At 43.5% G+C, this 27367-nt stretch overlaps 1 protein-coding gene across 1 annotated transcript in view; it reads right to left on the minus strand.

The window, feature by feature from the left end:
* The window catches only part of si:dkey-22o22.2 (neural-cadherin), a 178092-nt gene that overhangs the window by 8714 nt on the left and 142011 nt on the right, over window positions 1–27367 (minus strand). The window contains exons 18-29 of the mRNA XM_056286943.1: window positions 25077–25706; window positions 22703–23699; window positions 21431–21524; window positions 18489–18673; window positions 13340–13575; window positions 11115–11392; window positions 6940–7154; window positions 4929–5056; window positions 4533–4660; window positions 3922–4033; window positions 1999–2179; window positions 1426–1592 (exon numbers count right to left, since the gene is read on the minus strand). Coding sequence (XP_056142918.1) covers window positions 1426–1592; window positions 1999–2179; window positions 3922–4033; window positions 4533–4660; window positions 4929–5056; window positions 6940–7154; window positions 11115–11392; window positions 13340–13575; window positions 18489–18673; window positions 21431–21524; window positions 22703–23699; window positions 25077–25706 — 3351 coding nt within the window. The remainder of the gene's footprint in view (window positions 1–1425; window positions 1593–1998; window positions 2180–3921; window positions 4034–4532; window positions 4661–4928; window positions 5057–6939; window positions 7155–11114; window positions 11393–13339; window positions 13576–18488; window positions 18674–21430; window positions 21525–22702; window positions 23700–25076; window positions 25707–27367) is intronic.

Consider the following 27367-nt stretch of genomic DNA (forward strand, 5'->3'; position numbering starts at 1 on the left):
TTTGCTGCATATCAGAGCACAGGAGGCATTGGTAGGATCACCATTTGAGGGTATTGCTCAAATGGATGCACTGTTCAAATTTGTCTTTAAGCTGGAATAAAAGAAAGGGTAGAGCTGGCTTATCCACTACCCTAGATCACATGGACAGTGTTGTAAAATGAAATGTTCCACTTTATTACAGTATGTATTCAAAACTCAAATTCTCCATTTTTGTCTTTCCTCCTCTCACTACCTCTCTGTCTATCAAAGGTCATTTGGCAGGGTTGGCTGACTGTATTAATATTGTTCGTGAAAGCTGCAACTGAAATTCTCCATCAACCCCCACAACGAGACAATAAATAAGAACTGAAACTCAGCTTTGACAACAAAAACTATGTCAAAGAAGGTTGAATCAGTTCATCTGGATACAACGTTTATTGAGATACGTTTCATCACTCAACTAAGTAACATCTTCAGTCTAAACTGACTGCAGGTATCCCCACCCCTTACATATAGTACAATCCCATACAGTGCCCTAACAACCGAAACCAACGACCAGTGTCATATGAAAATATGGGTGTGACCATTGATCATGTGTACTATTCACAAAGGATTGAGGAATAGTTGCAATCACAGCATTGTAAGATGGCGACAGATGTACTCTTAGCCCCCCCTCGGTTCAGGGTTGGTCGTTCCCTCTTAACATAGATGGCCTCTTTGACTCCCCATTCAAACCATCGTTCCTCCCTATCAAGGATGCGCACATCCTCATCCCTGAAAAAGTGGGCACTTGCCTGTTGATGGATGTAGACTGCGGAGCCCTGGCCTGGCGTGTTAGCTCTCCTGTGCTGTGCCATTCTTTTCTTTTCCATTCTTTTCAACACAGGAGAGCTAACACGTCAGGCCAGGACTCAGCAGTCTACACCCATCTACAGGCCAGTTGCCATCCTTTCAGGGATGAGGATGTGCACATCCTTGATAGGGAGGAACAAAGGTTTGAACAGCTCGGAGTCAAAGAGGCCATCTATGTTAAGAGGGCACGACCAATCCTGAACTGTGGGGGGTGGGGGGGCTAAGAGTACATTTATCGCAATCTTACGATGCTGAGATTGCAACTATTCCCCAACCCTCTGTGAATAGTACACATGATCAATAGTCACACCCATATTTGCATATGAAACTGGTCGTTGGTTTCGGTCATTAGGCACTGTATTGTACTGTATTGTTCATAAGGGGTGGGGATATCGGTCACTTACTTGAGTGATGAAACGTATCTGTCAATAAACGTTGTATCCAGATGAACTGATTCAACCTTTTTTGATTTTCTTACCTGGATTATTGAGCATGCATCAAGACAACAAAAAACTATGGTTAAATGTAATGACGTTTACATCATAGTTTTTGTCAACCCATTACCAGTGGGTGGGTGGGGGGGGGTATACTGACCTCTAAGACGATGAACTCATTGCCGTCTCGTGAGGTCATGGAGAGCAGGGTACCAGTGGAGGACCGGGTGCGGAGGAGGAGCTGGGTGTGTGTACGCCGGGGGCTCCCACCTCCTCTCATCTGGTAGCGAAGTACGCTACCTAAATCCAAGGACCACTCCGGTATGACTGAGAGAGATCAAAATGCTGGGTTACTAAGATGTGAAGACACATGATGTATGTTTGTACATGTACACACTTGCAGATTTATTTTACTCTTACAAGCACACAAACACACTCACACATCAACTCATTTGTTCATTCACTTTCTTACACACAACACACACACAGACACCCACACAATCATATACACCCAGTCATTCATTACACATGTACACGTACACACTGAGACATTCACTGTCTCAACTCTCACAAGCACTCACAGACAGACACACACACACATTTCTCTCTCTCACTCATCACACACGTATACGCACATACACAATGCACACACTCATTCAACACACACACACACACACACACACACACACACACACACAGACATTGTTGAGATTGCTCCTCTCAGTCTTCTCACCCTTTTCGCATTTGTGTCCGGTGTATCCAGGGTGACATTCGCAGCTGAAGGACCCCCACTCTCCCAGGCAGGTCCCGTGGACACCACAGGAGGGGCCCGCTGTCGTTACACACACACCGTCTGTGAGCCCGCAGCCGGGGGCGCTATCCACACTCTCCCCTGGTGAGGCCAGGTCATATACCTATAGAAGGAGAAAACAAGAGAGAAATTATTGTCTTTTTTTCCTCAACTCAGACATTAACATGTCAAGATTAGGCCTTTTTTTGCCTTTTCTACACTTGTTATACAGAAATACTCTATGGACTGCTCTCTATGGTTTTCTTCTGCTGTTGCAAACAAGTCATTTAATCATGAATTACCTCATACACAGTAATTTCATATGCACAGAATGGGATGCTGGAGCCTATCCCAGCAGTCATTGGGCGGCAGGCAGGGAGACACCCTGGACAGGCTGCCACACACACACACACACACACACACACACACACACACACACACACACACACGCTACCCTGGGGCTCGAACCCAGGACCTTCTTGGTGTGAGGCGACTGCGCTAACCACTGTGCCACCGTGCCGCCCTATTTACATCATTTATTTACATCACATTGTTACTTAGTCCTTGGTGTTACTAGTGTCTCCATGCCATTATTTCAAGATGTGTTTACCATCTGCCAGTTACTGCTGCACACGACCGTGTGGTGCATCAGGAATAGATGAGCGTTTGTCAGTTGAAAATAGTTATTTGTTTTTTAAAAGATTGTATCATTGCTCTTAACTGGGAGCAGGGCTGGCACCAGGAAATAGCGGGTCTTTTCAGTTTAACTCATCTCACTTTTTTATCATATTTACGTTGCATGAATGACAAACAGACAAAGGTACACACTGAAACTGTGGGCAGACATAAACAAACAAATGCACGAATGCACTACAAGAACTATGTTGTGTAGAGTGAATACTTGGCGGCAAATAAAATGTTTTCCATGAGTTTTATCATTGCAGAGTGGCAGACTGCAGCCTAAGCTGATCTTTTAAAAGACAATTTCCTTCCATTTAGTTTTCAGTTTATGTCTGTTCTCGCGCTTGTTCACCGACGGTGCGTGAACGCGTTGTCCCACCTGTCACGCTGATGCTGATTTGGAGGGACGTATTCTTAAACTATTCTCCTCAAACTTCATAAATCATCTGTAATCTGAGGTCATGTGTTCTGAACTGTAACGTGGGCTGAACACAGATACTTCATTCCTGTATTCTGAACACGCAACACCGTCACTTCTATTCTTTTACACGCCAACCTTGGATATAAATCAGGTGATTTTTAATGGATCTACTTAAATGAAGGGCATACATAGCAACAACACACTAAAACCAACAAAAATCTATGCTTTTGATTTAGAAATCATTTTCTTTATCTGTGTTTCTTGATGAGCAGAACATGGCACAAAACACTGCTGAGGCTGAGGGTTCGATTCCCATCGGGGCCTCCCACACCAAATGTGTCACAATCTTGACAATTAAAAATTTTCGACATGGAATTCTTCCACCCAACATTTGTGAAAGTTTTGGCCCACCAGCAGAGTATCTTCCAGGTACTGATGAAGAGACAGCAGGGTGAACCAAAAATGGCTCATTCACATTCAGGTTGCAACCTGCAGCAGAAAGATTGAAACATTCTTTTCATTTATTTCTTATTTTGGACTTTAAAAGTGTGATTTTGGCCTTGGCTGACACCCGCACAAAGAGAATGAGCAAGAGAAGCTCTGTATAAACACACTAACACATACAAATACACAATACACACACATTCACGCAGCCACGGTCTATCCACCACAAAGTTCACAGAGGAAGCAGCCCAAACACATGCATGCAAAAACAAGCACACACATACACACGTAGATAAAGACACACACACACAGTATAGTACCTGGCTGTCCACCATTAGGTTACGGATACAGCCGCTGTAGCTCCTGTAGTGATGGTATGGGGTGGAGTCCTTCACTCCTCCAAGCTGCAGGGGCTGGAACACATTCAGATACCTGAGGAGGAAATGGAGAGAGGGGGAGGAGAGGGGGATCAGTTTGATGAATAAGAGAAGGAGAAGTGGGGGGTTGAGAGAGGACAAAATTCAGAAGAGGAGGCGCTGGAATCAGTATCAAGGAGATGAAAGCTGATGTGGCACAGCAGTGCTCTGTCACGGACTGATCGATGTTATTGTTTTCATTTTCATAAAAAACACTTTGCTGCTTATTATCCATTCAGCAAGGCTAATTATCCTTTATAAAAATGGTTGTTATGCTAACTTGTCATTAGTAGTCTCTTGTGTCGTGTGTTGAACCTGGCCTCATTACTGTTGTGTTCATAATCCCCGGAAAGAGCACCTTTTCATTGTTATTGCTAATAGTATTTATCTGCACCAATGTTGATATTGTCAGTATTATTGCTGTTTCTCATTTTAATGGAACCAGTCGGTATTTGTCAGCGGTGTTGTCCAGCCCTTTGCCGAGTGAAGGTAGGTACTGGTAATATGGATCCTACCTCTGGTTCCCTGGCGTTTCTCCTGAGGCTTTACAGCCTGACTGGTCCATTTCATGAAGCTCCACTCCCAACCCCTCCACCTCATTCACCACTGCCCCCCCACACTGGTCCAGGATCAGTTGGACAGCCTGAGCACAGAGATAGTCTGCTGTTAGTGTTTTACTTCTTACATTTCAGGATTTTAGCGGAAACTTTTATCTGGGATGACAGCAAATAAAAAACATGCTGACAGAATGAGCATGAAAGAAGTGTATTCGCGTAAAAGCCACTTAATTCAGTTTCTTTAAAACCTCGCGTGTGTAAAACCCTGAAGGTTTTGTAAGCATGGAATCCTTCTGTCAACAACAAATCACTCATGGCGCTGTCTGACCATCTGGATGAGTCTATCTATCCTACCTTGCCGTTGCTGATGATGTCCAGGCGATGCCAGCGGCGGTCGGTGACAGTGGCCTTGGGGTGGAGCTGAAGGGTAAGTGTTCCTGATCCATGGTTAATACTGAGAACAGGAATGCCGTTTCTCAGCTCTGCAGGATCACACACATATCACAGAAGAACAGCAGGTTTACTCATCTTATCACAGAGAGCTGGCAGTAGCCATGTTTAAATGTAAATGTTGAAGCCAAAATACTCCGGAAACAATTCAAAATCAAAAACATTAAAATGTGAATCCGGATCGTTTCCACTGTCTGGGTTTAAGGAAAGGCAAAATCATCAAAACCATTCGAGAGAGAAACGAAGTAGATTTGGTAAGAAATACTTGACTTGGAAAAATAGAAAATTCAGTTTCCATCTCTCTTTAACCTCATTATTTCCTATCGATGTATCAACTTTTTCAAACTTATGTGACTGAAAACTTTTTTTGTGATTTTTTTTCTCCAGTTTTTATCAGGACTTCTTGGCATTTCCTTTCAGTTTATTCGTATTTTCATCTTGAAAATGTGTATGAAAGTGCTTGATGTAAATTCACGTACTGATGTCTACTCACAAACCTTTAGGAAAAGGTGGGGTCACAGGACAGTCTAGATAGAGCAGCTGCTGTGTTACTACATGTGCCATTGTGTATTTGAGCAAGGCATCCCCCCTCGCGTACATAATACTGAAAACTCACCAGTTGAGAAAATGGCAGGGTTAGCAGCAATGTGAATATCGCCACAGTTTTAAGCATCTTAGAATAAACCACAATTATATGAAAGTGCGACAGACAAAAAAAAAAAAACCTGGAGCAAACCAGGCAAAATGAGTTAAAAAAAACTTTACAGAGGCTTGTCTGTAAAAATACCTTTTAAGAAGTGAGGTCAACAATCTCTCACATTAGTTTACCCTACACTGCAACCCTATTTACCAAGAACAGATACAGGCTTTCAAAAAGTACGTTACCATCATTTGTCCTGGAAAATCAATCTAATAAACAACATGTACAGTAATGACCTGGAAGGCCATCACTGTGCTGAGTGACTTTCATGACAGCTGGGTCATTGAAATCTGTCCAGATTTTACAATGTTGAAAATATTTTTGTCGCCTGTGAGAAATAAAGCCTTCACAATAGAAGAGTTGCTTCGGTAGATTGGTTGTTTTTGTCTCCTGGGTGTTCTCCCATCACACACTATAACTTCTGACCCTCACGCCATTTGTCTTTGACTGCTGGGTAAGCTGTTATAGCCTATTAATGAGGGAATGATTATCCAGTAGCAATTCTGTGTGTGTGTGTGTGTGTGTGTGTGTGTGTGTGTGTGTGTGTGTGTGTGTACTTGTGTGTGCACGTTTGAGCGCATTTATATCTAGGCTCGGGTGTGTGTGACCCAATCAACCTTAATGGCACATTATCGAACATGTCAGTCAAAAATGCTTCCGAGCAATCAATGCTGCGGCCATCTTTGATTTTCCCATCCCCGGAGCCACAGAACATGAACTTGGCTCAATAATTACATAACTCAAAGCCACGAGGAGCCAACAAACCCATTATGCAAGGCTTTTTTGAAGGCCAAGTACGGGATAATCCTTTAAGGCCAGACCAGGGCTACTGGGAGCTGACATTAGAGTTTAAAAGGCTGCTTATCTACAGAGAAACTCTTCACAAAGCTAGTTTCTATACTCCTTATTTTCAGTTGAAGGGACAAGGGGTTGTAGGATCCCTACAGCACCGGGAGCTTAGTGTGTGTTTTAGGGCTCAGATCTCTGAGCCATTAGAAGTAAAGAATGTTTGGACTTCAGCAAAAGTGCTCTGTGTTTCAAAAGGGTTTTCTATAGTCTGATAGCAACACCAAAGAAGACACTTGCAAACCATTCCATGTACATATGGAAAGAGAAATGCACAAGGAGTGCAACAGTAGAATAAGATTCCTTGATTGGAGGTTTGACAAACAACCAATAGCAATGTCCATTCATTTGCTCGCACCAACCACTGACCTATAGCGATGAAGTCCTCCTGCTCTTCGGAGTAGGTGGGGCCTAGTGGTCCATTATAGAGAAACAGCCCATTGGCCGTTTCAGCCAGGAACTCCAGGGAGATGTGGCTCTGGAAGCAAGGCTTGATGGGAGGGAACCAGGCGTAACCCTGCCCTCCGAAGGTGTGTTTGGTTTGCTGGCACTCTGGACCATCGTACATGGAAGGACACCTACATCTGGATGGAGGGAAAAAGAGAAAGAGACCGGACAGGGAAAGACAAGAAACACAGACAAAGATTTAAATCTTGGTTAACGATACATTTACATTTTCTCATTTATCCAAAGTGACTTACAAGACAGTCAGCACTTGGGAGTCATTTTAGAGCACTGAGTTGTAATTTTATCATAGTCAAGATTGCATGTCATCTCAAATCCAATTAATGTAAGTGGAAAAGAGGTCCTATTATTTGCGCCAACAATAGTGACAAAATCATAGGGGAATCAAGTTACAAATCAGCAAGAATGGCACAATTCAGCATCACAGTGGGGCCATGTATGGATTAAGGTAGGTCTTGATTGAAGTAAAAAAGTCTGCAGCCCTGGTGGAGGACAAAAGTTCAGTCCACTATTTCATGGACGTGTTGGAGAAAAGTATGAACCAAAAGCTAAGTCCTTTTGAAGAGGGCATACAATAGCTTTCCAATGTAGAAGGAAGAAGAAAGGGTTACTAGGATTGTGCATGTTAATAAGGGTTTGTAGGTAAGTAGGTGTTGTTCTTTGAAGCAGATGTTAGAATACAAAGAGAGATGCGATATGTGCTTGGCTTAGCAGGTTGAAAACCCAACATGCAGTGTCGTCCTGGATTCTTTACAACCACTGTATTGGACCAGTGAGAAATGCACTGAAATCGCCTAAACGAGAGATGATTAGGGCCTTGAACAGGAGCTGCACAGCATGTTCCAATAAGCATGTTTAGATCATTTGGATGTTGTACAGAGGAAAGTGGTGGGAACAGCAGACAGCAACGAGGACAGAAGATGAGAGCTGGTTATCGTTCATCACCCCGAGGTTCCTTGCGGATCTGGAGTACATAATTGTCAGTGTACCGGGCCTGATCAATATGTCCATGGTGATGGAGGTCTTGACAGGTTTGACCAGCAGCTCGATTTTTGACAAGCTGAGCTGGAGGTGCCACTGAGTCGCCTAGTAGATATGTCAGCAAGACAAGCAGAGACCAACACAGATAACTCAGTGCCATCTGGTGGGAAAATTATACATGTTATTACCTAATTTTCTTTACTTTTTCACTTAAGAAATTATCATGTTCATTGTTTTTATGATCACCATCAAATGTATCTACTCATATATTTTCGTAATGTGTGTGTGTGTGGTGTTAGTGTGTTAGTTAGCGCAGATAGCGGGACCGAAAACTAAAGCACTTATGATCCTAATTCTTTTTGGAGGTGGTAAGTATTGTCTCAGAGAGTAAGGGAAAAATCCCAGAAAATTAAAATTATGCATAATTATGCATAAATATGCAAAATATGAATTTTTCTAAAAATGACTAAAAACAAATTTTCTCAGCATTTCAGATGATTCTGAGCATCTTTGATTTTTTCACCTATATAAAAAAAATTTCTGGGACTTAGAAATATTTTGGCATTATGCAAAATACTAGAAGAACCCCGCTACAATGTAGCGGTTTGGTTATCCACCCGTCTAAATCTCCCTCCTCTTCATCCTGCCAGCTAACCGCCTTCCCCCTGCCCCTAAACCCCCCCCCACTCCAACTCCCTCCCCCAAATGCTCAGAATCATCTGAAATGCCGAGAAAAGTGGTTTTTAGCCATTTTTAGAAAATGCATAATTATAATTATTTTAATTTTTTGCTATTTTTCTGGTTCTCTCTAGAACAATACCTACCACCTCCAAAAAAATTAGGATCATAAGTGCATTTTTGCAAAAATGTATTTATTTTGCATAATGCCAAAACATTTCTAAGTCCCAGAAATTTTTTTTTATATAGGTGAAAAAATCAAAGATGTTCAGAATCACCTGAAATGCCGAGAAAAGTGGTTTTTAGCCACTTTTAGAAAATGCATATTTTGCATATTTATACATAATTATGCATAATTTTTATTTTCTGGGATTTTTCCCTTACTCTCTGAGACAATACCTCCCACCTCCAAAAAGACTTAGGATCATAAATGCTTTAGTTTTCGGTCCCGCTATCTACACTAACTAACACACACACACACACTAACACCACACACACACACACATTCCGAAAATATATGAGTAGATATGCATTTTTGCAAAAATGTACTTATGATCCTAATTTTTTTGGGAGGTGGTAGGTATTGTTCCAGAGAGGACCAGAAAAATAGCAGACAATTAAAATATAATTATAATAATTATGCATAATTATGCAAAATATGCATTTTCTAAAAATGGCTAAAAACCACTTTTCTCGGCATTTCAGAGGATTCTGAGCATTTGGGGGGAGGGAGTTGGAGTGGAGGGGGGGTTTAGGGGCAGGGGGAAGGCGGTTAGCTGGCAAGATGAAGAGGAGGGAGATTTAGACGGGTGGATAACCAAACCGCTACATTGTAGCGGGGTTCTTCTAGTTTCTGAATATTTTGCTTATCTAAATTTATATTTAAATTGAAACTGAAAATGTACAGTATAGTTCTTGAAATTGAAACTGAAAATTGAGAGACAGAATGCGAGAGAAAGACAGACTAGGTCCGCGGTGGTGTAGCGGTCTAAGATCGGCTTTGTGTCAATGCAGTTGCCCACTGGAGACCGGGGTTCGCGCCCCGGTCTCGTCAGATCTGACTAGGGCCGGACTTGATGAAGTAGCAATAATTGGCAACGCTGTCTTCGGGAGGGGGGCGGAGTCGGCTTGTGTTCGTCACATGAATGCGTCTCTGTGTGTGTGGGAAAAAGCAGTGGTTCAGCCTGGATTTGCCTCGCCACTTCCGTGACGAGGCATCTCCTTCGAGACTGCCGGCCGGAGAGATGCAGTCGGCGAACGCATGCAGTACGAGGGTGGGGGTTTGAATTAAAATAGGGATCGATTGGCCACTAAATTGGGAGAAAAAGGGAAAAATCAGAAATAAATTTTAAAAAAAAGAAATTGAAACTGAAAATTGACAGACAGACAGAATGAGAGAGAAAGAGAGGGAAAGACAGACTAAAATACAAAAAATAGGGATTGATTGGCCACTAAATTGGGAGAACAAGGGAAAAATCAGAAATAAATGTATTTAAAAAAAAGAAAGACAGACAAGCAGAATGACAGATAGAAAGAAGGGTTATTAGTGGGAAAAGAATAGGAGGAAAGAGAAGCAGCGAGTGAGAGAGAGGGAGAGAGTGAGAGAGAATCATATATCTTATTCAGGAAGTGCTGTTTCAGATATCTTAGCTCGTAAAATGATGTGACAATTCAAAGTGTATTTTGCACCACACAGCTGAAAAATCAAGGTCTTGAGAGAAAACCTGCTCGAGCAATGCCCATTTCAACTTAACTTTGGAAGGCTAGACAGAACCTGATGGATTTACTGAGCACAGTGTTTAGCTTGCTCACAAATGGGAAGTCTAATATGAGCCTTTGATTCTGCTAACACTAATTACCACTAAAAGCATCCAAACTTTCTAGAATATTAAGGTCTGCCATCGGATGACTGGTTTACTGGTCCAAACTGGGAGTACCAGCTGGTGTCTGCCAAACAGAACCAGAGCCGGCTGTGTGTATGGCACACTTGACATCTGACACACCTGAAACTTGTTCAGAATTATAATTACACTCCATCAGCTAAGAAAGGGAGAACCCCCCCCAGTACAATAGAACAGAATAGAATAGAAAAGAATAGAATAGAGCTGATGGCTCCATTCTGACAGCTGGCAAAGTGAAAGCCTTTATGACTGTGACCTGTATTCAAGCTTACTGTTCATACAGCACACTGAGCGGAAGAGAACAATTCGAGAAGTATTATATAACTGAAGAAGATGAGAAATGAACAGAGTAGAAGATAATAGAAAAGGATCAAGAAGAGTAGTGTCAAATGACATTAAACATACCATAAGAGCATGGATTAAAACAAACCAGACCAGACAGAACAGAACTGGACAGGACGGGACAGAATGCATTTCAGACCATATCACTGAGGGAGGCCTTTGAATCCTGACAGGTACCTGTATCCCAGCTCGCTGTCCAGACAGGTGCCCCCGTTGAGGCATGGGTTGGCTGGGTAGGATGAGCAGGACAGGTGGGGCCTCTCCCGGGCGCTGCAGCCACAGCGGGGCTCCGGAGAGGCAGACACAGACACCAGAGAGGTGTTACCAGAGCTCAGGGCCACTGGGACACGGCTAAAGGACACCACACTGCTGCAGCCCCCCGACTGGCTGCAGTCGGTGAAGGGGCAATCATCAACGCCCACCTGAGAGATGGATACACCTAACGCTGCCTCCAACTGTGTGAAAGAGAGAGAAAGAGAGAGAGAAAACAAGTCGTGAGATGTGGTTTAGTAATACATGCCTGTGTAACTTGACAGAAGAGAATATGCAAACAGACATTCAATGAAATAATAATGAAATGGACAGGGAAAGGAGATTTGCAGAAGAGGAGGACATGAGGAACTCACATATGTATCAGCAAACCACAAGCCTTATCACATAAGACAGGGTCATTTCCAACAATTCATCTCAGTGTTCAAACACAACAAGAAGACCTAGTCGAATTATTTAGCTACTTTAAACCCATTTGCCGGAGAAGACAGCCGCATTCATCCAAAATGATGGATAAGTACTCTACGAGATGCCTGTTAGCATCAAACTAAAAGGCATCATGGAATATCTTGGAAGTAATGGGGCATCCTGAGACCTTTGCTGCTATAATAGGGAATCATTTCACAGCAATTCTGGGGATACGTTAAACACAATAATCATTATTTGCATGGTGGTGGCCATTTTGATTAGTTTCCCCCCCCCCCTTTCTTGTCATTCATGTTGCTATGTTTGTACCATTATCATCGATGTTGAGTTTGGAGATCTGGTTTGGCTTTGTTTATTATCTTTGTCACTTTTTGTTATCTTTTCTTTTCTTTTTCTTTGTTACACTTTGTAATTTCCTTTTCTCTGTGCAAATAAACGCAGCATCTTTTTTTTAATATAGTAGCTATGGCAGAAGGCCCAGGCAGCTGGCGGTACAAACTAAAATATATGAACAGCCTTTATCCGGGCTACGCAGCAGGACTTGAAATCTACAATGTTAATTGAGGATCAATACATAATGATATCCAAAGGGAAATTCTCTCTCCATTTACTTTGGATGAGTTGCTCATGAACTCATTTGTTTCTTCCTTTATTTATTTTACAAATTTTTACTTTGTTTCATTATATCCCTTTTTCATCTCTTCCCTTGTTCTCCCTCAATCCACAGTTTGGGCATCTACATGTAAATAGGACTTTTTTGGCGATATAATGTGAGTTTGTATGTATCACTCACACACACACACACACACACACACACACACACACATTGATATGAGCAAGTTTCAGTCACCGGCTGCTTTCATGCATTAAATGGATCTGAATCATTTATGTCCATTTAAAATGTGTGTGTATGTATATATGTACGTCTATGTGTGTGTGTCTCAGATTGACCAAATGCTACTTTGGACTATGTGGGTATGTTTGAATGCATAACTGCATTTAACCTCATGTGGCGTGTCTGGGTGTGTTTTTACATATATGTACACTTGACAGGGCGTTCAACTGTGTGGGTCATGTGTTAAGTGTCTCTAAGTGCATGATTAACTGCTTGTACATGGTTGTGACTCTAACTTTTAATTTATGAGTAATTTATCATAAAGCGTGTCAGTTTAAGATCTGATAAATGTGGGCTGGGTTTTAAATTTCCAGCCGCTGCTTTGTCTTTGTTTCCCTGTCATTCATCATTAACTTATCTATCCTAAAGACTGCCTTGCTATGATATATACGTATATATATACATATACATATATATACATATATATATATATATATGTATATATATATATGTATATGTATGTATGTATATGTATATATATATGTATATATATATATATAATCCAGTGAGTCAATCTCCTTATTTGTTGGGCACTTTCCCTACGATGAGTGTTTCTTTTAACAAAGTTTTTTATATACACACACACACACACACACACACACACACACACACACACACACACACACACACACAAATAGATACAAATATACAAAATCCACATATATAGATAGACACATTCATACATACATGCATATCTTCTAAAATGATCTACAACAAAGATGAAAATCCAATGAAAACCCCTAAAACCTGGCTTGTAATACATTTAAACCCCCTTTAAAGCATATGAGGAATGACTCCCTCCTCTCCCTACCTTGGCTTTGCTGGCGGACACGTAGCCGTGAAGCTTCTCGGCCTTGTAGTAGGGTGATCCATGGGCCGCGAACCACACGTTGAGCTCCCTCTCACCTCGTCGCTTGCCGTCGCCCACTGAGAAGACCTGGACATTTTCCGGCGCGGTCTGAAGGAGCTCAGCCAGCAGGCGTCCGAGACGAGAGAACCTGCTCTCCTCCCCTCCTCTGCTGCTGAAGAAGTCCTCCACTGTGAGGTCTAGAGGAGAAGGATGGAGGACAGGAAAGATACATATATGGAAAGAGGCTTCACTACATCAGAGTCCTGACAAAAGAGGTGGGGAAAAAAATGTGAAAATATGTAGAGAGACGAGGAGAGGAAAAGAAAGAGGAGAAGAGAGGAAGAAGAACGTAGATGGCAAGAGGACAGAAGTGAAGGAGAGAAGAGGGAAAAGGCAGACAGATGAGAGAGCGAGAAGAGGGGAAGAGAACAATGGTGAAAACAGAGTTTAAGAGATGACAAAAGATTTAAAGAGAAAGGTGAGACGAGCAAACAGAAGAAAAGAAGACTGAAAATAGGTAGGGATAAGACGGAAGCGAAGCGAGAGAAGCTCAAGGTGAATAAGCTCCATTCATCCCTTGCTGGGTGTTTGAGAAGATGTGTCAGACAGGTAGTGGGTCTCCAGTGAGTGAGGAGCCTGAGGGAGCTGGCAGCCAAACCCAGGTCACCCAGGAGACATGTCAGCCAACAAAAGCCTGGCCCTGTTGCACTCTGGGATATGTGACATCACACACATGTCAAATATAGTCTCTTTTGCAACTCGGTGGCAGAATAAGATCCCAGGTTTAAGAGTGTGAGTGTGTGTGTGGGGGGGGGGGGGTAACCCCAAAACATTACCTGCTGCAATTCAAGATAACAGTTCTGAAAAAATATATACAATTTCAGATAATAATTTCCATTTATTGAAGGATAGCCCCTCGAGATGTAGCATCTCATTTTCAAGGGGGTCCAAGAAACACAAAATGATAAAGCACATACAAACAAAAACAGCATTATATAACAAACGTACGCTGCAAATACAGACAACTCGCTCACCCTCTCCCACCCACACCCCGCGTCCTCAGAACTGGAAAGAATTGAATACAATGACCAGGATAAGAAATCAATTACACGGGGCGTACGGGTAGTGTAGCGGGCTATTCTGTTGACTACCAACACTGGGATTGCCGGTTCAAATCCCTGTGTTACCTCCAGCTTGGTCGGGCATCTCTACAGACACAATTGGCCGTGTCTGCGGGTGGGAAGCCGGATGTGGGTATGTATCCTGTCGCTGCACTAGCACCTCCTCTGGTCGATTGGGGCACCTGTTCGGTGGGGAGGGGTAACCGGAGGGAATAGCGTGATCCTCCCACGCGCTACGTCCCCCTGGTGAAACTCCTCACTGTCAGGTGAAAAGAAGCAGCTGGCGACTCCATATGTATCAGAGGAGGCATGTGGTAGTCTGCAGCCCTCCTGGATCGGCAGCGGGGGTGGAGCAGCGACCGGGACAGCTTGGAAAACAGGGTAATTGGCCAAATACAATTGGGGAGAAAAAAGGGGGTAATAAAAAAAAAAAACTAAAAAAAAAACAATTACATCAACATAAAGAGCAAGTGAAGTGGTTTGTCTTTAAATACGCACAAATTAAAATCATAAGCAGGTTGTTTTAAGATGAGAAATGAAAAATGTCTTGAAGCAGCGGAAAGAGGTAATAGATCCCAGAAAAAGAAGATTATTCCACTCGGAGGGAGTTTTGTATTGGAATGACCTGCATCCGACTCCTTTGAAAATTCTGGGGACCAAAAAAAAGAAAGAAAAGGATATTGCGTATCTCTGAGTGGATATGAAGATCTAAATAGAACCAAAAACTGTTTCAAATAGGACAGACAATTGAAATAAACAGATTTGAAGATGAACTGAACCCAGTGAAATCGCCTTCTAGATTTAAGCTGCAACCAATTAAGCAATTCACACACGAAATGATAGTGAGATCTGTATGGACACCTCAAAACAAATCTACATACAGAATTATAGACAACATTAAGGGGCCTAAGATAAGTGTCCAGTGTGTTCTGATAGACAATGTCAGCATAATCAATAATAGGTAGTATCAAGTGAGAATTTTTTCTATTTCTGACTTGAAATGTTAAACAATAATTTAAGCGATAGAGTGAATTCATATATATCTACTACTTCTGGCTATATATATATATATATATATCCATTATCCAAACTGCTTATCCTGCTCTCAGGGCCGCGGGGATGCTGGAGCCTACCCCAGCAGTCACTGGGCAGTAGGCGGGGAGACACCCTGGACAGGCCGCCAGGCCATCACAGCCCCCCCCCCCACCACCACCACACACACACACACACACACACACACACATTCACACCTAGGGACAATTTAATACGGCTGACTCACCTGACCTACATGTCTTTGGACTGTGGGAGGAAACCAGAGCAACCGGAGGAAACCCATGCAGACAAGGGGAGAACATGCAAACTCCACACAGAGGATTACCAGGGACGACCCCCAAGGTTGGACTATCCCGGGGCAGGGCTTGAACCCAGGACCTTCTTGCTGTGAGGCGACCACGCTAACCACTGTGCCGCCCATATATATATATACATATATACACTCACTGGCCACTTTATTAGGTACACCTTGCTAGTACCGGGTTGGACCCCCTTTTGCCTTCAGAACTGCCTTAATCCTTCATGGCATAGATTCAACAAGGTACTGGAAACATTCCTCAGAGAGTTTGGTCCATATTGACATGATAGCATCACACAGTTGCTGCAGATTTGTCGGCTGCACATCCATGATGCGAATCTCCCGGTCCACCACATCCCAAAGGTGCTCTATTGGCTTGAGATCTGGTGACTGTGGAGGCCATTTGAGTACAGTGAACTCATTGTCATGTTCAAGAAACCAGTCTGAGATGATTCGAGCTTTATGACATGGCGCGTTATCCTGCTGGAAGTAGCCATCAGAAGATGGGAACACTGGTCATAAAGGGATGGACATGGTCAGCAACAATACTCAGGTAGGCTGTGGCGTTGACACGATGCTCAATTGGTACTAAGGGGCCCAAAGTGTGCCAAGAAAATATCCCCCACACCATTACACCACCAACACCAGCCTGAACCGTTGATACAAGGCAGGACGGATCCATGCTTTCATGTTGTTGACGCCAAATTCTGACCCTACCATCCGAATGTCGCAGCAGAAATCGAGACTCATCAGACCAGGCAACGGTCTTCCAATCTTCTATTGTCCAATTTTGGTGAGCCTGTGCGAATTGTAGCCTCAGTTTCCTGTTCTTAGCTGACAGGAGTGGCACCCGGTGTGGTCTTCTGCTGCTGTAGCCCATCTGCCTCAAGGTTCGACGTGTTGTGCGTTCAGAGATGCTCTTCTGCATACCTCGGTTGTAATGAGTGGTTATTTGAGTTACTGTTGCCTTTCTGTCAGCTCGAACCAGTCTGGCCATTCTCCTCTGACCTCTGGCATCAACAAGGCATTTTCGCCCACAGAACTGCCGCTCACTGGATATTTTCTCTTTTTCGGACCATTCTCTGTAAACCCTAGTGATGGTTGTGCGTGAAAATCCCAGTAGATCAGCAGTTTCTGAAATACTCAGACCAGCCCGTCTGGCACCAACGACCATGCCACATTCAAAGTCACTTAAATCACCTTTCTTCCTCATTCTGATGCTTGGTTTGAACTGCAGCAGATCGTCTTGACCATGTCTACATGCCTAAATGCATTGAGTTGCTGCCATGTGATTGGCTGATTAGAAATTTGCGTTAACGAGCAGTTGGACAGGTGTGCCTAATAAAGTGGCCGGTGAGTGTATATATTTTTTTTTAAGAGACACTAGCGCTTTGGTTGTATAAAGATTCCACCTTCCATCTGTTCACCCTCTACAACCATTCATCCATCAATTCGTCCATCCCCTTAATCCAATTTTAAGGATATTATGATTATGGTGCATCAGTGTGTCCCAGTAGGCACTGGGAGGAAGGCAGGGAGATACCGCGTTTAGGTCCTCCTTACAACCTATGGAGAGGTTGGTGTCTCAATTCCACCCACCATGCACGTCATTAGACAAGTACTTTCTCATTCCAAAGCATTAATATATTGACACTGTTGGCAAAGCATATAATACACAAAGTACCCTTTAGTGTCTGCATGACAGGCAGCAGGTTAAGACAACTTCTGCATCTATGAGACATGCTGTGTTAATCACTGTTTAACCCTTATCCTAAACTTGATCACTACCTAACCTGGGTGTGATTCATATAAATCAGGGCAAAAGTTTAACATTGGAGACACTGGAACACCCGCCGCATCTCATATGCCGAACGGTATCTTGTGTGTCATATATCAATGCTTTGTCAACAGCATCTATGTATATCGTCATGGGATGAGAATGAGTTGCTTTTGTCAGGGGAATAAAAATCCACGAGAACAGGTGAAGAACATGCAAACTTCACAGAAAGGCTGGGATCAAACCTAGAACCCTTTACTGCAAGGCAGTGGTACTCAACCATATACCACAGAGGGCCATGTGTATGCAGGTTTTTCACACACTATGAACATTTTGGAGATGTGCACATCTGCATCTCTACAACCCTCATTCTAAATGTCACCAAAACACAGGAGATGATCTTTGACCTGAGGCAAGTGACTGACCATCATGAGCCACTGGTCATCAAAAGTCAGACAATCATTCAGGTACCCTCATATAAGTAGTTAGGTGCCAAAGAGCAAATCAAACCATTTGAAGCTATCATTTGTTCCAGCCTCCATCAAACTGCTGAACTCTAATGCAAAATTTAGTGCAATAGAGCGACGTGCAACAAATGTTAGTTTTTAAGATGCTTTTTTTATGTGAAGCAACTGTCTAGTATCATGTCAAAGGCTTATCATGTTTTTGTGATGTTTTTTATGTGAAGCAATGGACTGTAACACAGCGCCCAAGACAAATTTCCCCTCAGAGACAATAAAGTTTACTCTACCCTACTCTACACAGTTAACCAGCTCACCCTTCTCTGCCTGCAATGCAGATACTTTTATGTGTGCATTTGTAAAAGCTTGTTTCAGCTCTTTGAAAAGACAAATGACTCACTAGACAGGCGCAGGGAGCCGGCATTCTGGAGGGCCTCCTCATGAAGCTCTGCAACCAGGACCTGCGCTTCGGAGGTGACATCAGGCCAGGTGTTGTCGGAGACACGAACCTGTAGGTTGTATGAACCTGGCGGGGTCCCCTCCCTGATACTGAGCTGACCCGAGTTTTGGTTAAGACTGAACAACCTGAGGACAGACAGAGACAGAGGTTTTAGCAAATTCTTTGCTGTACTAGACTCTGCCAAGCAGACGACAAACTAACAGGATGCAATCAGTCCTAATGGAAGTTCAGGATTTTGACATTACGATAATCAAAAATCACAATATTGTGATATTCTGGCAAAAATGTCATTCAAAATTGGTTTAACATACACAGACAAAATTAAATAGAATTGGTTGCCTGACAGATGATCATGTTGCTGCACATTATAAGTAAAAATATTCTCAATATTCTCTTTCCCCTCTTGCTTGCAGTCAAAAAAGTGTGATGCATCACAACCATCCACAGGCACCCCAGGTGTGAGTGCATCTTGTAATAGAAAATGTGTTTTGGTGTGAAAGGAACTTTAATGGAAAGCGTGATTTTCATATTTATATATATATATATATATATATATATATATATATATATATATATATATATATATACTGAATGTTCTTCCATGATGACTAACAACCCATTATCTAATCACAGACTGATGAAAGCATTACTCTGACTTTTGAAAAAGTCATGTGAACTGCTTTGTTACCGTTTTTGGGGTAAGGCCAAAATTGAGGTAAGCATAAATCAATTATAGCAAGATTTTTGCTCAATTTTTGATTTACTGATAACTGTAAACAGCAAATTTGGCTTGTATTCAGTTTTGTGAAACTGAGTATGTGACAGATGGTGAATGGGCTGTTGTTTGAACAATACAAACATGGTAAAATGCCACGTTTTTAGGCAGACATGAAACACAAAACAGCTGTAAACCAGTTAGGTCCATATACCGTTGCAAAGTGAGCGATTGGCATTGTAATCAATTATGGTCACTGTGAGACATGCCATTGTCAGATATCCGGTCAGCAACGACCTAATTTTAAATTTTCAAGGCAGAGTTATGGCTTATGTCACCCCCCCCCCCCCACACACACACACACCAAAACAGAGGCCGTATTAATGTCCGGCTTTGATTTCCCAAGTCTGTTTGTGGCAGAACACACAATCCAGCAAGAAAAAGAAAAAAAATCGGGTGAGCCAGATATCATTTGTTGATCTGCCATCAAATTACAGCCTGTTGACCGAACTCAGAGGTATGAGTTACACACCTTCTCCTCTCCATGTGTAACACATCACATCACACACTTTGTCTGTAATCTGAACGTCATATCTCCTTTTGTCTTGTGGAGGTAGATGTGATTATGAAACCTCTCGAGGGTTATATATCTCTTGACACACAGCGTCTCTCTTTTCTTTCCCTTTATCAATTTTTGTCATTTGTACATGTAGTTAAATAACACTCAACACAAGGATGATCCATTCTGTAATCAAAATCTTATCTCGCAGTTTGAGTTGTACTTGGTGGGGGTGGGCTAAGTAGTGGCGGTGGGGGAGGACGGGGAGGGGGCATCATGGGCTGGCTTCCTCTCCGTGTCTTTGTTGTTCCTTTGTTCTCTGCCACTTCTTGTCGTCTCCCGACGTCCCCACCAGTCATGTTTCAGGTGCCTTGTTAGTAGAGGACGGGAGCAGGGAACACAATCAGCCTCTCCCTTTTATTGCGTCCGTGTGAAGCGTCGCCTCATCAAACAAAACGAGTGTGCCCGCGCCGAGCTTCACTGGGAATTTTCAATACCGCTTGGTTATGAAGTATTAATAAAACTGCTCCTGACAAGGCAGATCCTCCCCTCTCTTTTCCCTCTCTCTCTCATCCCAGCCCACTTGTCTTTCATTCTCTTTCAGCGTTTCTCTCACTCTTTGTTACACCTTTAAAACTGCCTGCCTCTGTCCCAATTTCCCTCTGTTCTTTGTCACACCTACATACCCCATCTCCCACCGCACACTCTGAAAGGGGCTCTTTACCCCCCCCCCAACAAAAAAACAACAAAAAATATGTTTTGTTTGTTTTTGTTTTTCTGCTCCCATGTATCTTGTCAACAACTTTTAGATTTGGGATATTCTTTCATCCAATGAGCTGGATGAGTGTACGTATTTCCAAAATGGGTCAGCTTCAGCTTAGTTTTAGTGTCTCTTACATCCTACATCCTGATGAATGAAATGAATGGCCATTTGATAAACTGACATTTGTTAAATCAAATAATAGTAGTCAAGTGAGGTCTGCAGTCAACATAAGCTCGGGATAGGCTCCAGCATCCCCGCAACCCTGACAGCAGCATAAGTGGTTTGGATAATGGATAGATGGATGGATGGATGTTTAGATGTGTTATGTGAAATAAAATCAATCATTGAAACCATCACTCGGTGTCTCTTGAAGCATCAAGGCAGCCTGGAGAAGCAAGTTGCTCACCAGAGAGAACGGTCCCATCGACGTGTCAATCACAGATTAGCCTGACTTCAGCTTTTTACCTGTATCAACACTATTTATTCTTCAGCTTTAGAAAAGGAGGTTTTCATGAAGATTATCTCATAGAGTAAGTTGTCTAGATGTTTTCATCTCATCTTTACCACATAATACACCTGGGAATGTGATTAGAAAATGTACCTCCTACATTTTTCCTACTTGGAAATACACACTATTTATTTTTAAAGGTTAAAGTTGTCGAACTGGTGTTCCGTCTTCATCTTGACCTTTCTGCTCATTTTTTCCCCCTTACTCCCTGACCTCTCTTGCTAAAACCAACTCTCTCTCTCTCTCTCTCTCTCTCTCTCTCTCTCTCTCTCTCTCTCTCTCTCTGTGTCTCTCACTTTCATCTTCAACAAGAGCCCTGCTGAGGGGATCAAAATACCTGGAGGGCGTGCCTTCGAAGTGGTAAACCTTCTCACTCCAGTCATCAAGGTCGGGCGACTGGATGTGTCCGAGCACTGTGAACGGTAGAACACCTGTGACAGAAAGAAAGAAAGAAAGAAAGAAAGAAAGAAAGAAAGAAAGAAAGAAAGAAAGAAAGAAAGAAAGAAAGAAAGAAAGAAAGAAAGAAAAAGAAAAATTAGGGTCAGCTCTGAATTCCTAAGGCCTTTCTTGTCATCCCATCTAAATCTCAAGAAAGCCAGGGTGGCAAGGTAGCAGAGGGAGCAGCGCAAGGGGTGAGGACGGCATCTTTAAGGAGGAAAAGGTGGTGAGCGATGCCTCATTGGCACACAGTGACACAGTTTGACAGATCGGCGAGGGGCGGTGGGGTTCACATCCGCAGCTCCAGCAAAACGCTCACCGCTGTCTAAATAAAGTGACAGGAAGCACTCTGTAATCCCGTTAGCCATAAAATCTGAATTTTTTAAATATGGCTCCTATTTATGTGCCACTCAAACCAGGGAGTTAAGCTGGCATTAATTGTTCCCTTCACGGCATGTTGTTTAGGTGTGTGATGAATTTGTATTAGCGGGTTAGTGCACTTTCATCTGGAAATCCAAAGGGGATCCACTAAAAATACATAACTGAAAACCAATTTTTTTTTTCAGCAAATTAATGCAAGCTGACAGATGGTATGAAACTCTAAATAAGTGATGTGGAATCTAGCTGTGTGAGGCTGGAGGCAGTCAACTGTGACAAGCACTGTCTTAACAACACAAGCTGAGAGCATTCTGGGAAATGACAGCATGGGCGCCATCAGCCTAAAGGTTAGAGAATGGGGTTTGTGACTGAAAGGCTGCTGGCCTGGGCATCAGAGGGACTCTAGATAGGTCAAGAATGAATAAAGTTTTTCCTTGCCTTGGCAATTACAACTAAAGTGCCACTGAGCAAGGCACTAACCCCTTCATTGCTAAAAAGAAGCTGCTTTGTGAACAGTAGAAGAGCTGATCATGAAGCAGAAGATATGTGAATTGTTAAAGTTACCCGCTCAATTTTATACATATATTTTAAAAAAAAGCATACCTTGGGGCACCCTGTTGGCTCACCTTGTAGAGCGCGTACCAAATAAGGCTGTCCTTACCGCAGCGGCCTGGGTTCGAATCCAGCCCAGGCCCTTTGCTGCATGTCATCCCCCCTCTCTCTCTGTACTACTATTATCCATTAAAGGCAGAAAATGCCACAAAAATAATCTCTTAAAAAAAAAGAAGCATACCTTCGTAACTGTAGACGATAAAGTTGGTGTGACCAGGTGAATGGGGGTGATCATTGCGGTCACCAATGACAACCGTCAGCGTGCTGGTGGAGCTCATTGGAGGGGAGCCACTGTCAATCATGAGAATGGGGAGGCGGTACTCCTTCTGCCGCTCACGGTCAAAGGTGCGGAGAGCAGTAACGGCCGCGCTGCCATTACGCAGGTCTGTCAGGTTGAAGTTGGTGGCGTCTGATGTGAGCATGAGGAGGCGGATAGAAAATGGCCCGCCGTTGGGAGAAGTGTCACGGTCAGCAGCGTGGAGCAGGAGGGAGGATTCATTCATGCGCACCGTTTGGGGTGCCGGCATGTTCTCCCAGACCACGGGTCGGTATGGTACCTCAAACTCCGGTCCGTTGTCGTTGACATCGAGCACAGTGACCATGACAATAGCAGTGCCGGTGAGGGGCGGGCTGCCATTATCTGTGGCAAGGACCATGATCCTGTGCTGTGAGATTTTCTCCCTGTCCAGAGAATCAGCCACCACCACCCAACCAGACTGGTCGACCAGGAACTGACTGTATGGGTCAGACTCTTTGGAAATACTGAATGAAAAACGTCCATTTTGTCCCGAGTCCAGATCAGTAGCTGAAACCTGAGCAACAATAGTCCCCACTGGAACGTCCTCAGACATGGCGGGAGCCTCGTAAAATTGTGGGAAAAAGACAGGGGCGTGGTCATTGGAGTCTTCCACCTGCACCAGACAGTAGGCCAGGGTGAAGAAATCGGCATCCTCAGCCTTCAATGTCAAATTAAAAGCCCTCTCATGGGGTTTCTCGAAATCGATCTTTTTCTTGAGTCGTATGACACCGCGTCGGTTCACCTTGTCAGTCTCCACAAAGAACTTCCTGTCCTCGTCACCCCCGACGATGCTGAAGGTAACCACGGCATTCTCTCCCTGGTCTCCATCCGTGGCAGAAACTACCAGAACTTCGCTGTTCACCTCCAGTTCCTCCGCCACCTAAAGACAAATACAGTTATGATGAAACTGTAACAAAAAAGGTCTATTTTTGATTGCCATTCAGAGGGATAATTTTAAATTTGCTTCTTTGAAAAGTTGAATAAGAAGTGAATGTAAGCCAATAAAAAGCATTAGATATGGTCTCACTTTAGGCCGCCATTGTGCAGTAGTTTCCCTTTACACAGTAAGAAGAACAATTACTATTACGATTACTGCTCCAATGTTGGAAAAAAAAATCTACCCAGCTGAGGTGTCCTTGAGCAAGACTAGAAATCCCTCATTCTTCTGTAACCCTCCTTTGTAAATCCAGCTTTACCAAAAGGATCACATACAGTAATACATAAAGAAAAAGGCTCAGAACAATTGCTCCTGCATTACTTGGACTGGAACCACACATGCATATAGCATGCATGTTATGATGGTATGATGCTTGTTTCTGACACAACACTGGGTTTTTCCACAGAAACCTGTCTAGGCAGGGGAGGCCTTAAAACAGCATTTTAAAATATAACACTGTTAAAACTTAATTGAGAACAGGGTCAATGATATTCTGTGAAACCACATTTAGACCATGTGACTAACCCCCCCCCCCACTAATTTCTGAAATAAAATAAAACTTTAAAAAAATTCTGTTAAAGGGCATCCGGGTAGCATGGCGGTCTATTCCATTGTCTACCAACACGGGGATCGCTGCTTCGAATCCCCGTGTTACCTCTGGCTTGTTTGGGCATCCTACAGACACAATTGGCCATGTCTGCGGGTGGGAAGCCGGATGTGGGTATGTGTCCTGGTCGCTGCACTAGCGCCCCCTCTGGTCGGTCGGGGCGCCTGTTTGGGGGGGAGGGGGAACTGGGGGGAATAGCATGATCCTCCCACGTGTTACGTCTCCCTGGCGAAACCCCTCACTGTCACGTGAAAAGAAGTGGCTGCCGACTCCACGCATATCGGAGGAGACATGCGGTAGTCTGCAGCCCTCCCTGGATCGGCACAGGGGGTGGGAGCAGCGACCGGGCAGCTCGGAAGAGTAGGGTAATTGGCCGGATATAATTGGGGAGGAAAAAAAAGGTGGGGGGAATTCTGTTAAGAGACATTCTGACCATGGCTCAGCTCTTAATGAAATGGACCCCACCATTAATTACTCTATTAATGACTTTCTCTTGGGTGGGGGTAATTGCTTCATTAGGCTGGTGGGCCAACCCTTGACTCACAACTGGAAGAAAAAAAATGAAATTCCCTCACGTCTTTACTCATCACTGAAGTGATCTGTAGGTAGAGGGGGTAAGAAACTGAACTGTAACACAAAGAATATGACTGGGGAGGATGGGGGGCGTCAGTAGAAGTGATGTGGAAAGGGTGTTTTTGGACAAGCTGACCCACCTGCGCAGTGTAGACCCTCTGTGTGAAGACAGGCGGATGGTCGTTGATGTCTGAGACCACGATGGTGGCTGTCCCAGTCCCCGTCAACCCTCCTCCATCTCGGGCCTCCACCACCACCAAATACCGGTCCTCCAGCTCGCGGTCAAGAGAACGTAGGACTGTATAAATGGTCCCCGTGGCTGAGTTGATGGTAAACAGGTTGAGGTTGATCTCATTGCGGATGTTCTGGATGATGCGATAGGTCAGCACAGCATTCCTGCTCTCTTTGGGGTCATCCAGGTCGGTGGCCCGCATCTCCATGACCGGGGTGTCGGCAGGGGAGTTCTCAGGTACGTGGCCAATGAAGCAGCCAGCCGCATCAGGTGTTGGGCACGGGAAGAACGGAGCATTGTCATTGACATCACGGACCTCCAACAGCACGTCGGCGAATCCGGTGAGTCCCGCCCCGCCTTCGTCTGTGGCAAGGACCAGGAACCTCCAGGCCGGGCGCTCTTCACGATCCAGACACCGCTGGGCATAGATTCTCCCTGAGCGTTCGTCAATGCTGAACTCACTCCCAGCGCCTTGACCATGGAGGGAGTAACGGAGTGCGGTTTGGTCAGCCTCTTGGTCTGGGTCTGTGGCTGACACCTGCGGAGATGAAACATTTATACTTTCATTTATCTATCGTCTTGAAGTCGGACTGAAATCAGGAATCAGATTCCACTTTTCATGTCTAAAAAAACTTAAAGACGGCAAAATAAAACATTAAGCAACATCTTTTTATTTGTAAATGACAAATATTGTGTTTTTTAATCCCTTAATCCATAATTGTTCTCATCTGCCTCAAGCACTAAGAGGGCGTGGTCTGACCCTCATTTATATTCATGAACTGATCTTTGAGTGACAAGTACAAGCAAGGGTTGGTGGTAAAGGTGGCCGGGGGTTTCATCATTTGATGATTTGCTTTGAGAGGCTGTATGTAAATCAGTTCAACTGGTGACATCATGAGCATCAGAAAAAAAGGTCAGCTGAGAGAAGCTGAACTGGAGGGAGCGTTTTTAAAAAGAAAAAAAGAATACCTTTTATACTGTTTTTTCTTGGCTAAAAAGACAGTAAAAACTGCATGACGAGTTAGTAATCAGTGATGTTTGAAAATATTAGTGTTTCAATTTCAGTTGGACTTTACAAATGCCCATTTATAAGAAAGACTGATCACACAAAGGCAACAGAAATGATAACACCTTTACTAGGAAAGCGATTAATACAGTAAGCGTGTCTTGAATAGAAAGTTATATAGCGAGTTTATATAGGGTTAATTCTAATATTGAATAATGAACCTGATGGCGCAATTGCTTTCTTAAATGGTTAGAATAAAAACTACCCAGAAATCCACAAAAAGAACTGGTATGTATAGTGATATCAGCACAAACAATGACTTTTTAATACTTTTATCAGTTTTATCACATAAGGGTGTACAAGACATCCTGTCACTGGCTGGTGAGCCTCTGGTAAGGAACTGATGGCGCAATACAACTCGATATTCTTAGGAGGTTTTCAAGACCTGTTTTGTAAACTCTTATCAATACATTTAAATTGCTTTTTAATGAAAATCACTAAGCCCCCAGACATAGGTCATGAGGAAGGGGACAGATGGCAGGGACCCCGCAACGACAGGAAAAACATTTCCCTTCTGCATTTGTCCCATTTGGATTAATGAGCCTGCCTTCATGCTATCTGGGCGCATTGGCACTGGTGCTGACACGCACCCTCACATCTGTCACCTCAACAAACAACGCAATTAAAAGTTAACAGTTGCCGACAAAAGGTGGAAAAATACACTTTTTTTTCCTATTCTTCTCCTCTCCCTTCACCAGAGGGTTTGTTTACTGAAGCCTTTGAAGTTTCCTCCTTCCTCCTCCTCCGCTCCCCTCCCCGCAACTCCTCTCGCTTTATTTTCCTGACAACGTGATGCGGGGAGACGGTTCTGAAGACGAATGCCTGCTCCCACCGCTGAGGAAGACGCCGCGCAGGTGAAGTTTAAAAAAAATAAAAAATTTTTCAAATTGGATTTTGTTCTCCATTTGCTATCTGTGGAATTGTATTAACACAGGCGGTTGAAAGCGGTGCACTCTTTGGGAGGGACGGGTTGCCATGCACTTGGAAAAACTATTGAGGGCGTTCTGAGAGGAAGCAGGCGCGCGTCAAATCAATTCAGCCGAGCGATGGCGGGGAGCCCCTGGGCCGAGGGCTCGCTGACACACTTTTCTCTGAGTGGGATTACCTCTGTGTCTTCTCAACACACCTCCCTT

Source organism: Lampris incognitus, chromosome 9 (assembly GCF_029633865.1).
Source record: "Lampris incognitus isolate fLamInc1 chromosome 9, fLamInc1.hap2, whole genome shotgun sequence".
In the NCBI taxonomy this organism is placed as follows: Eukaryota; Metazoa; Chordata; class Actinopteri; order Lampriformes; family Lampridae; genus Lampris; species Lampris incognitus.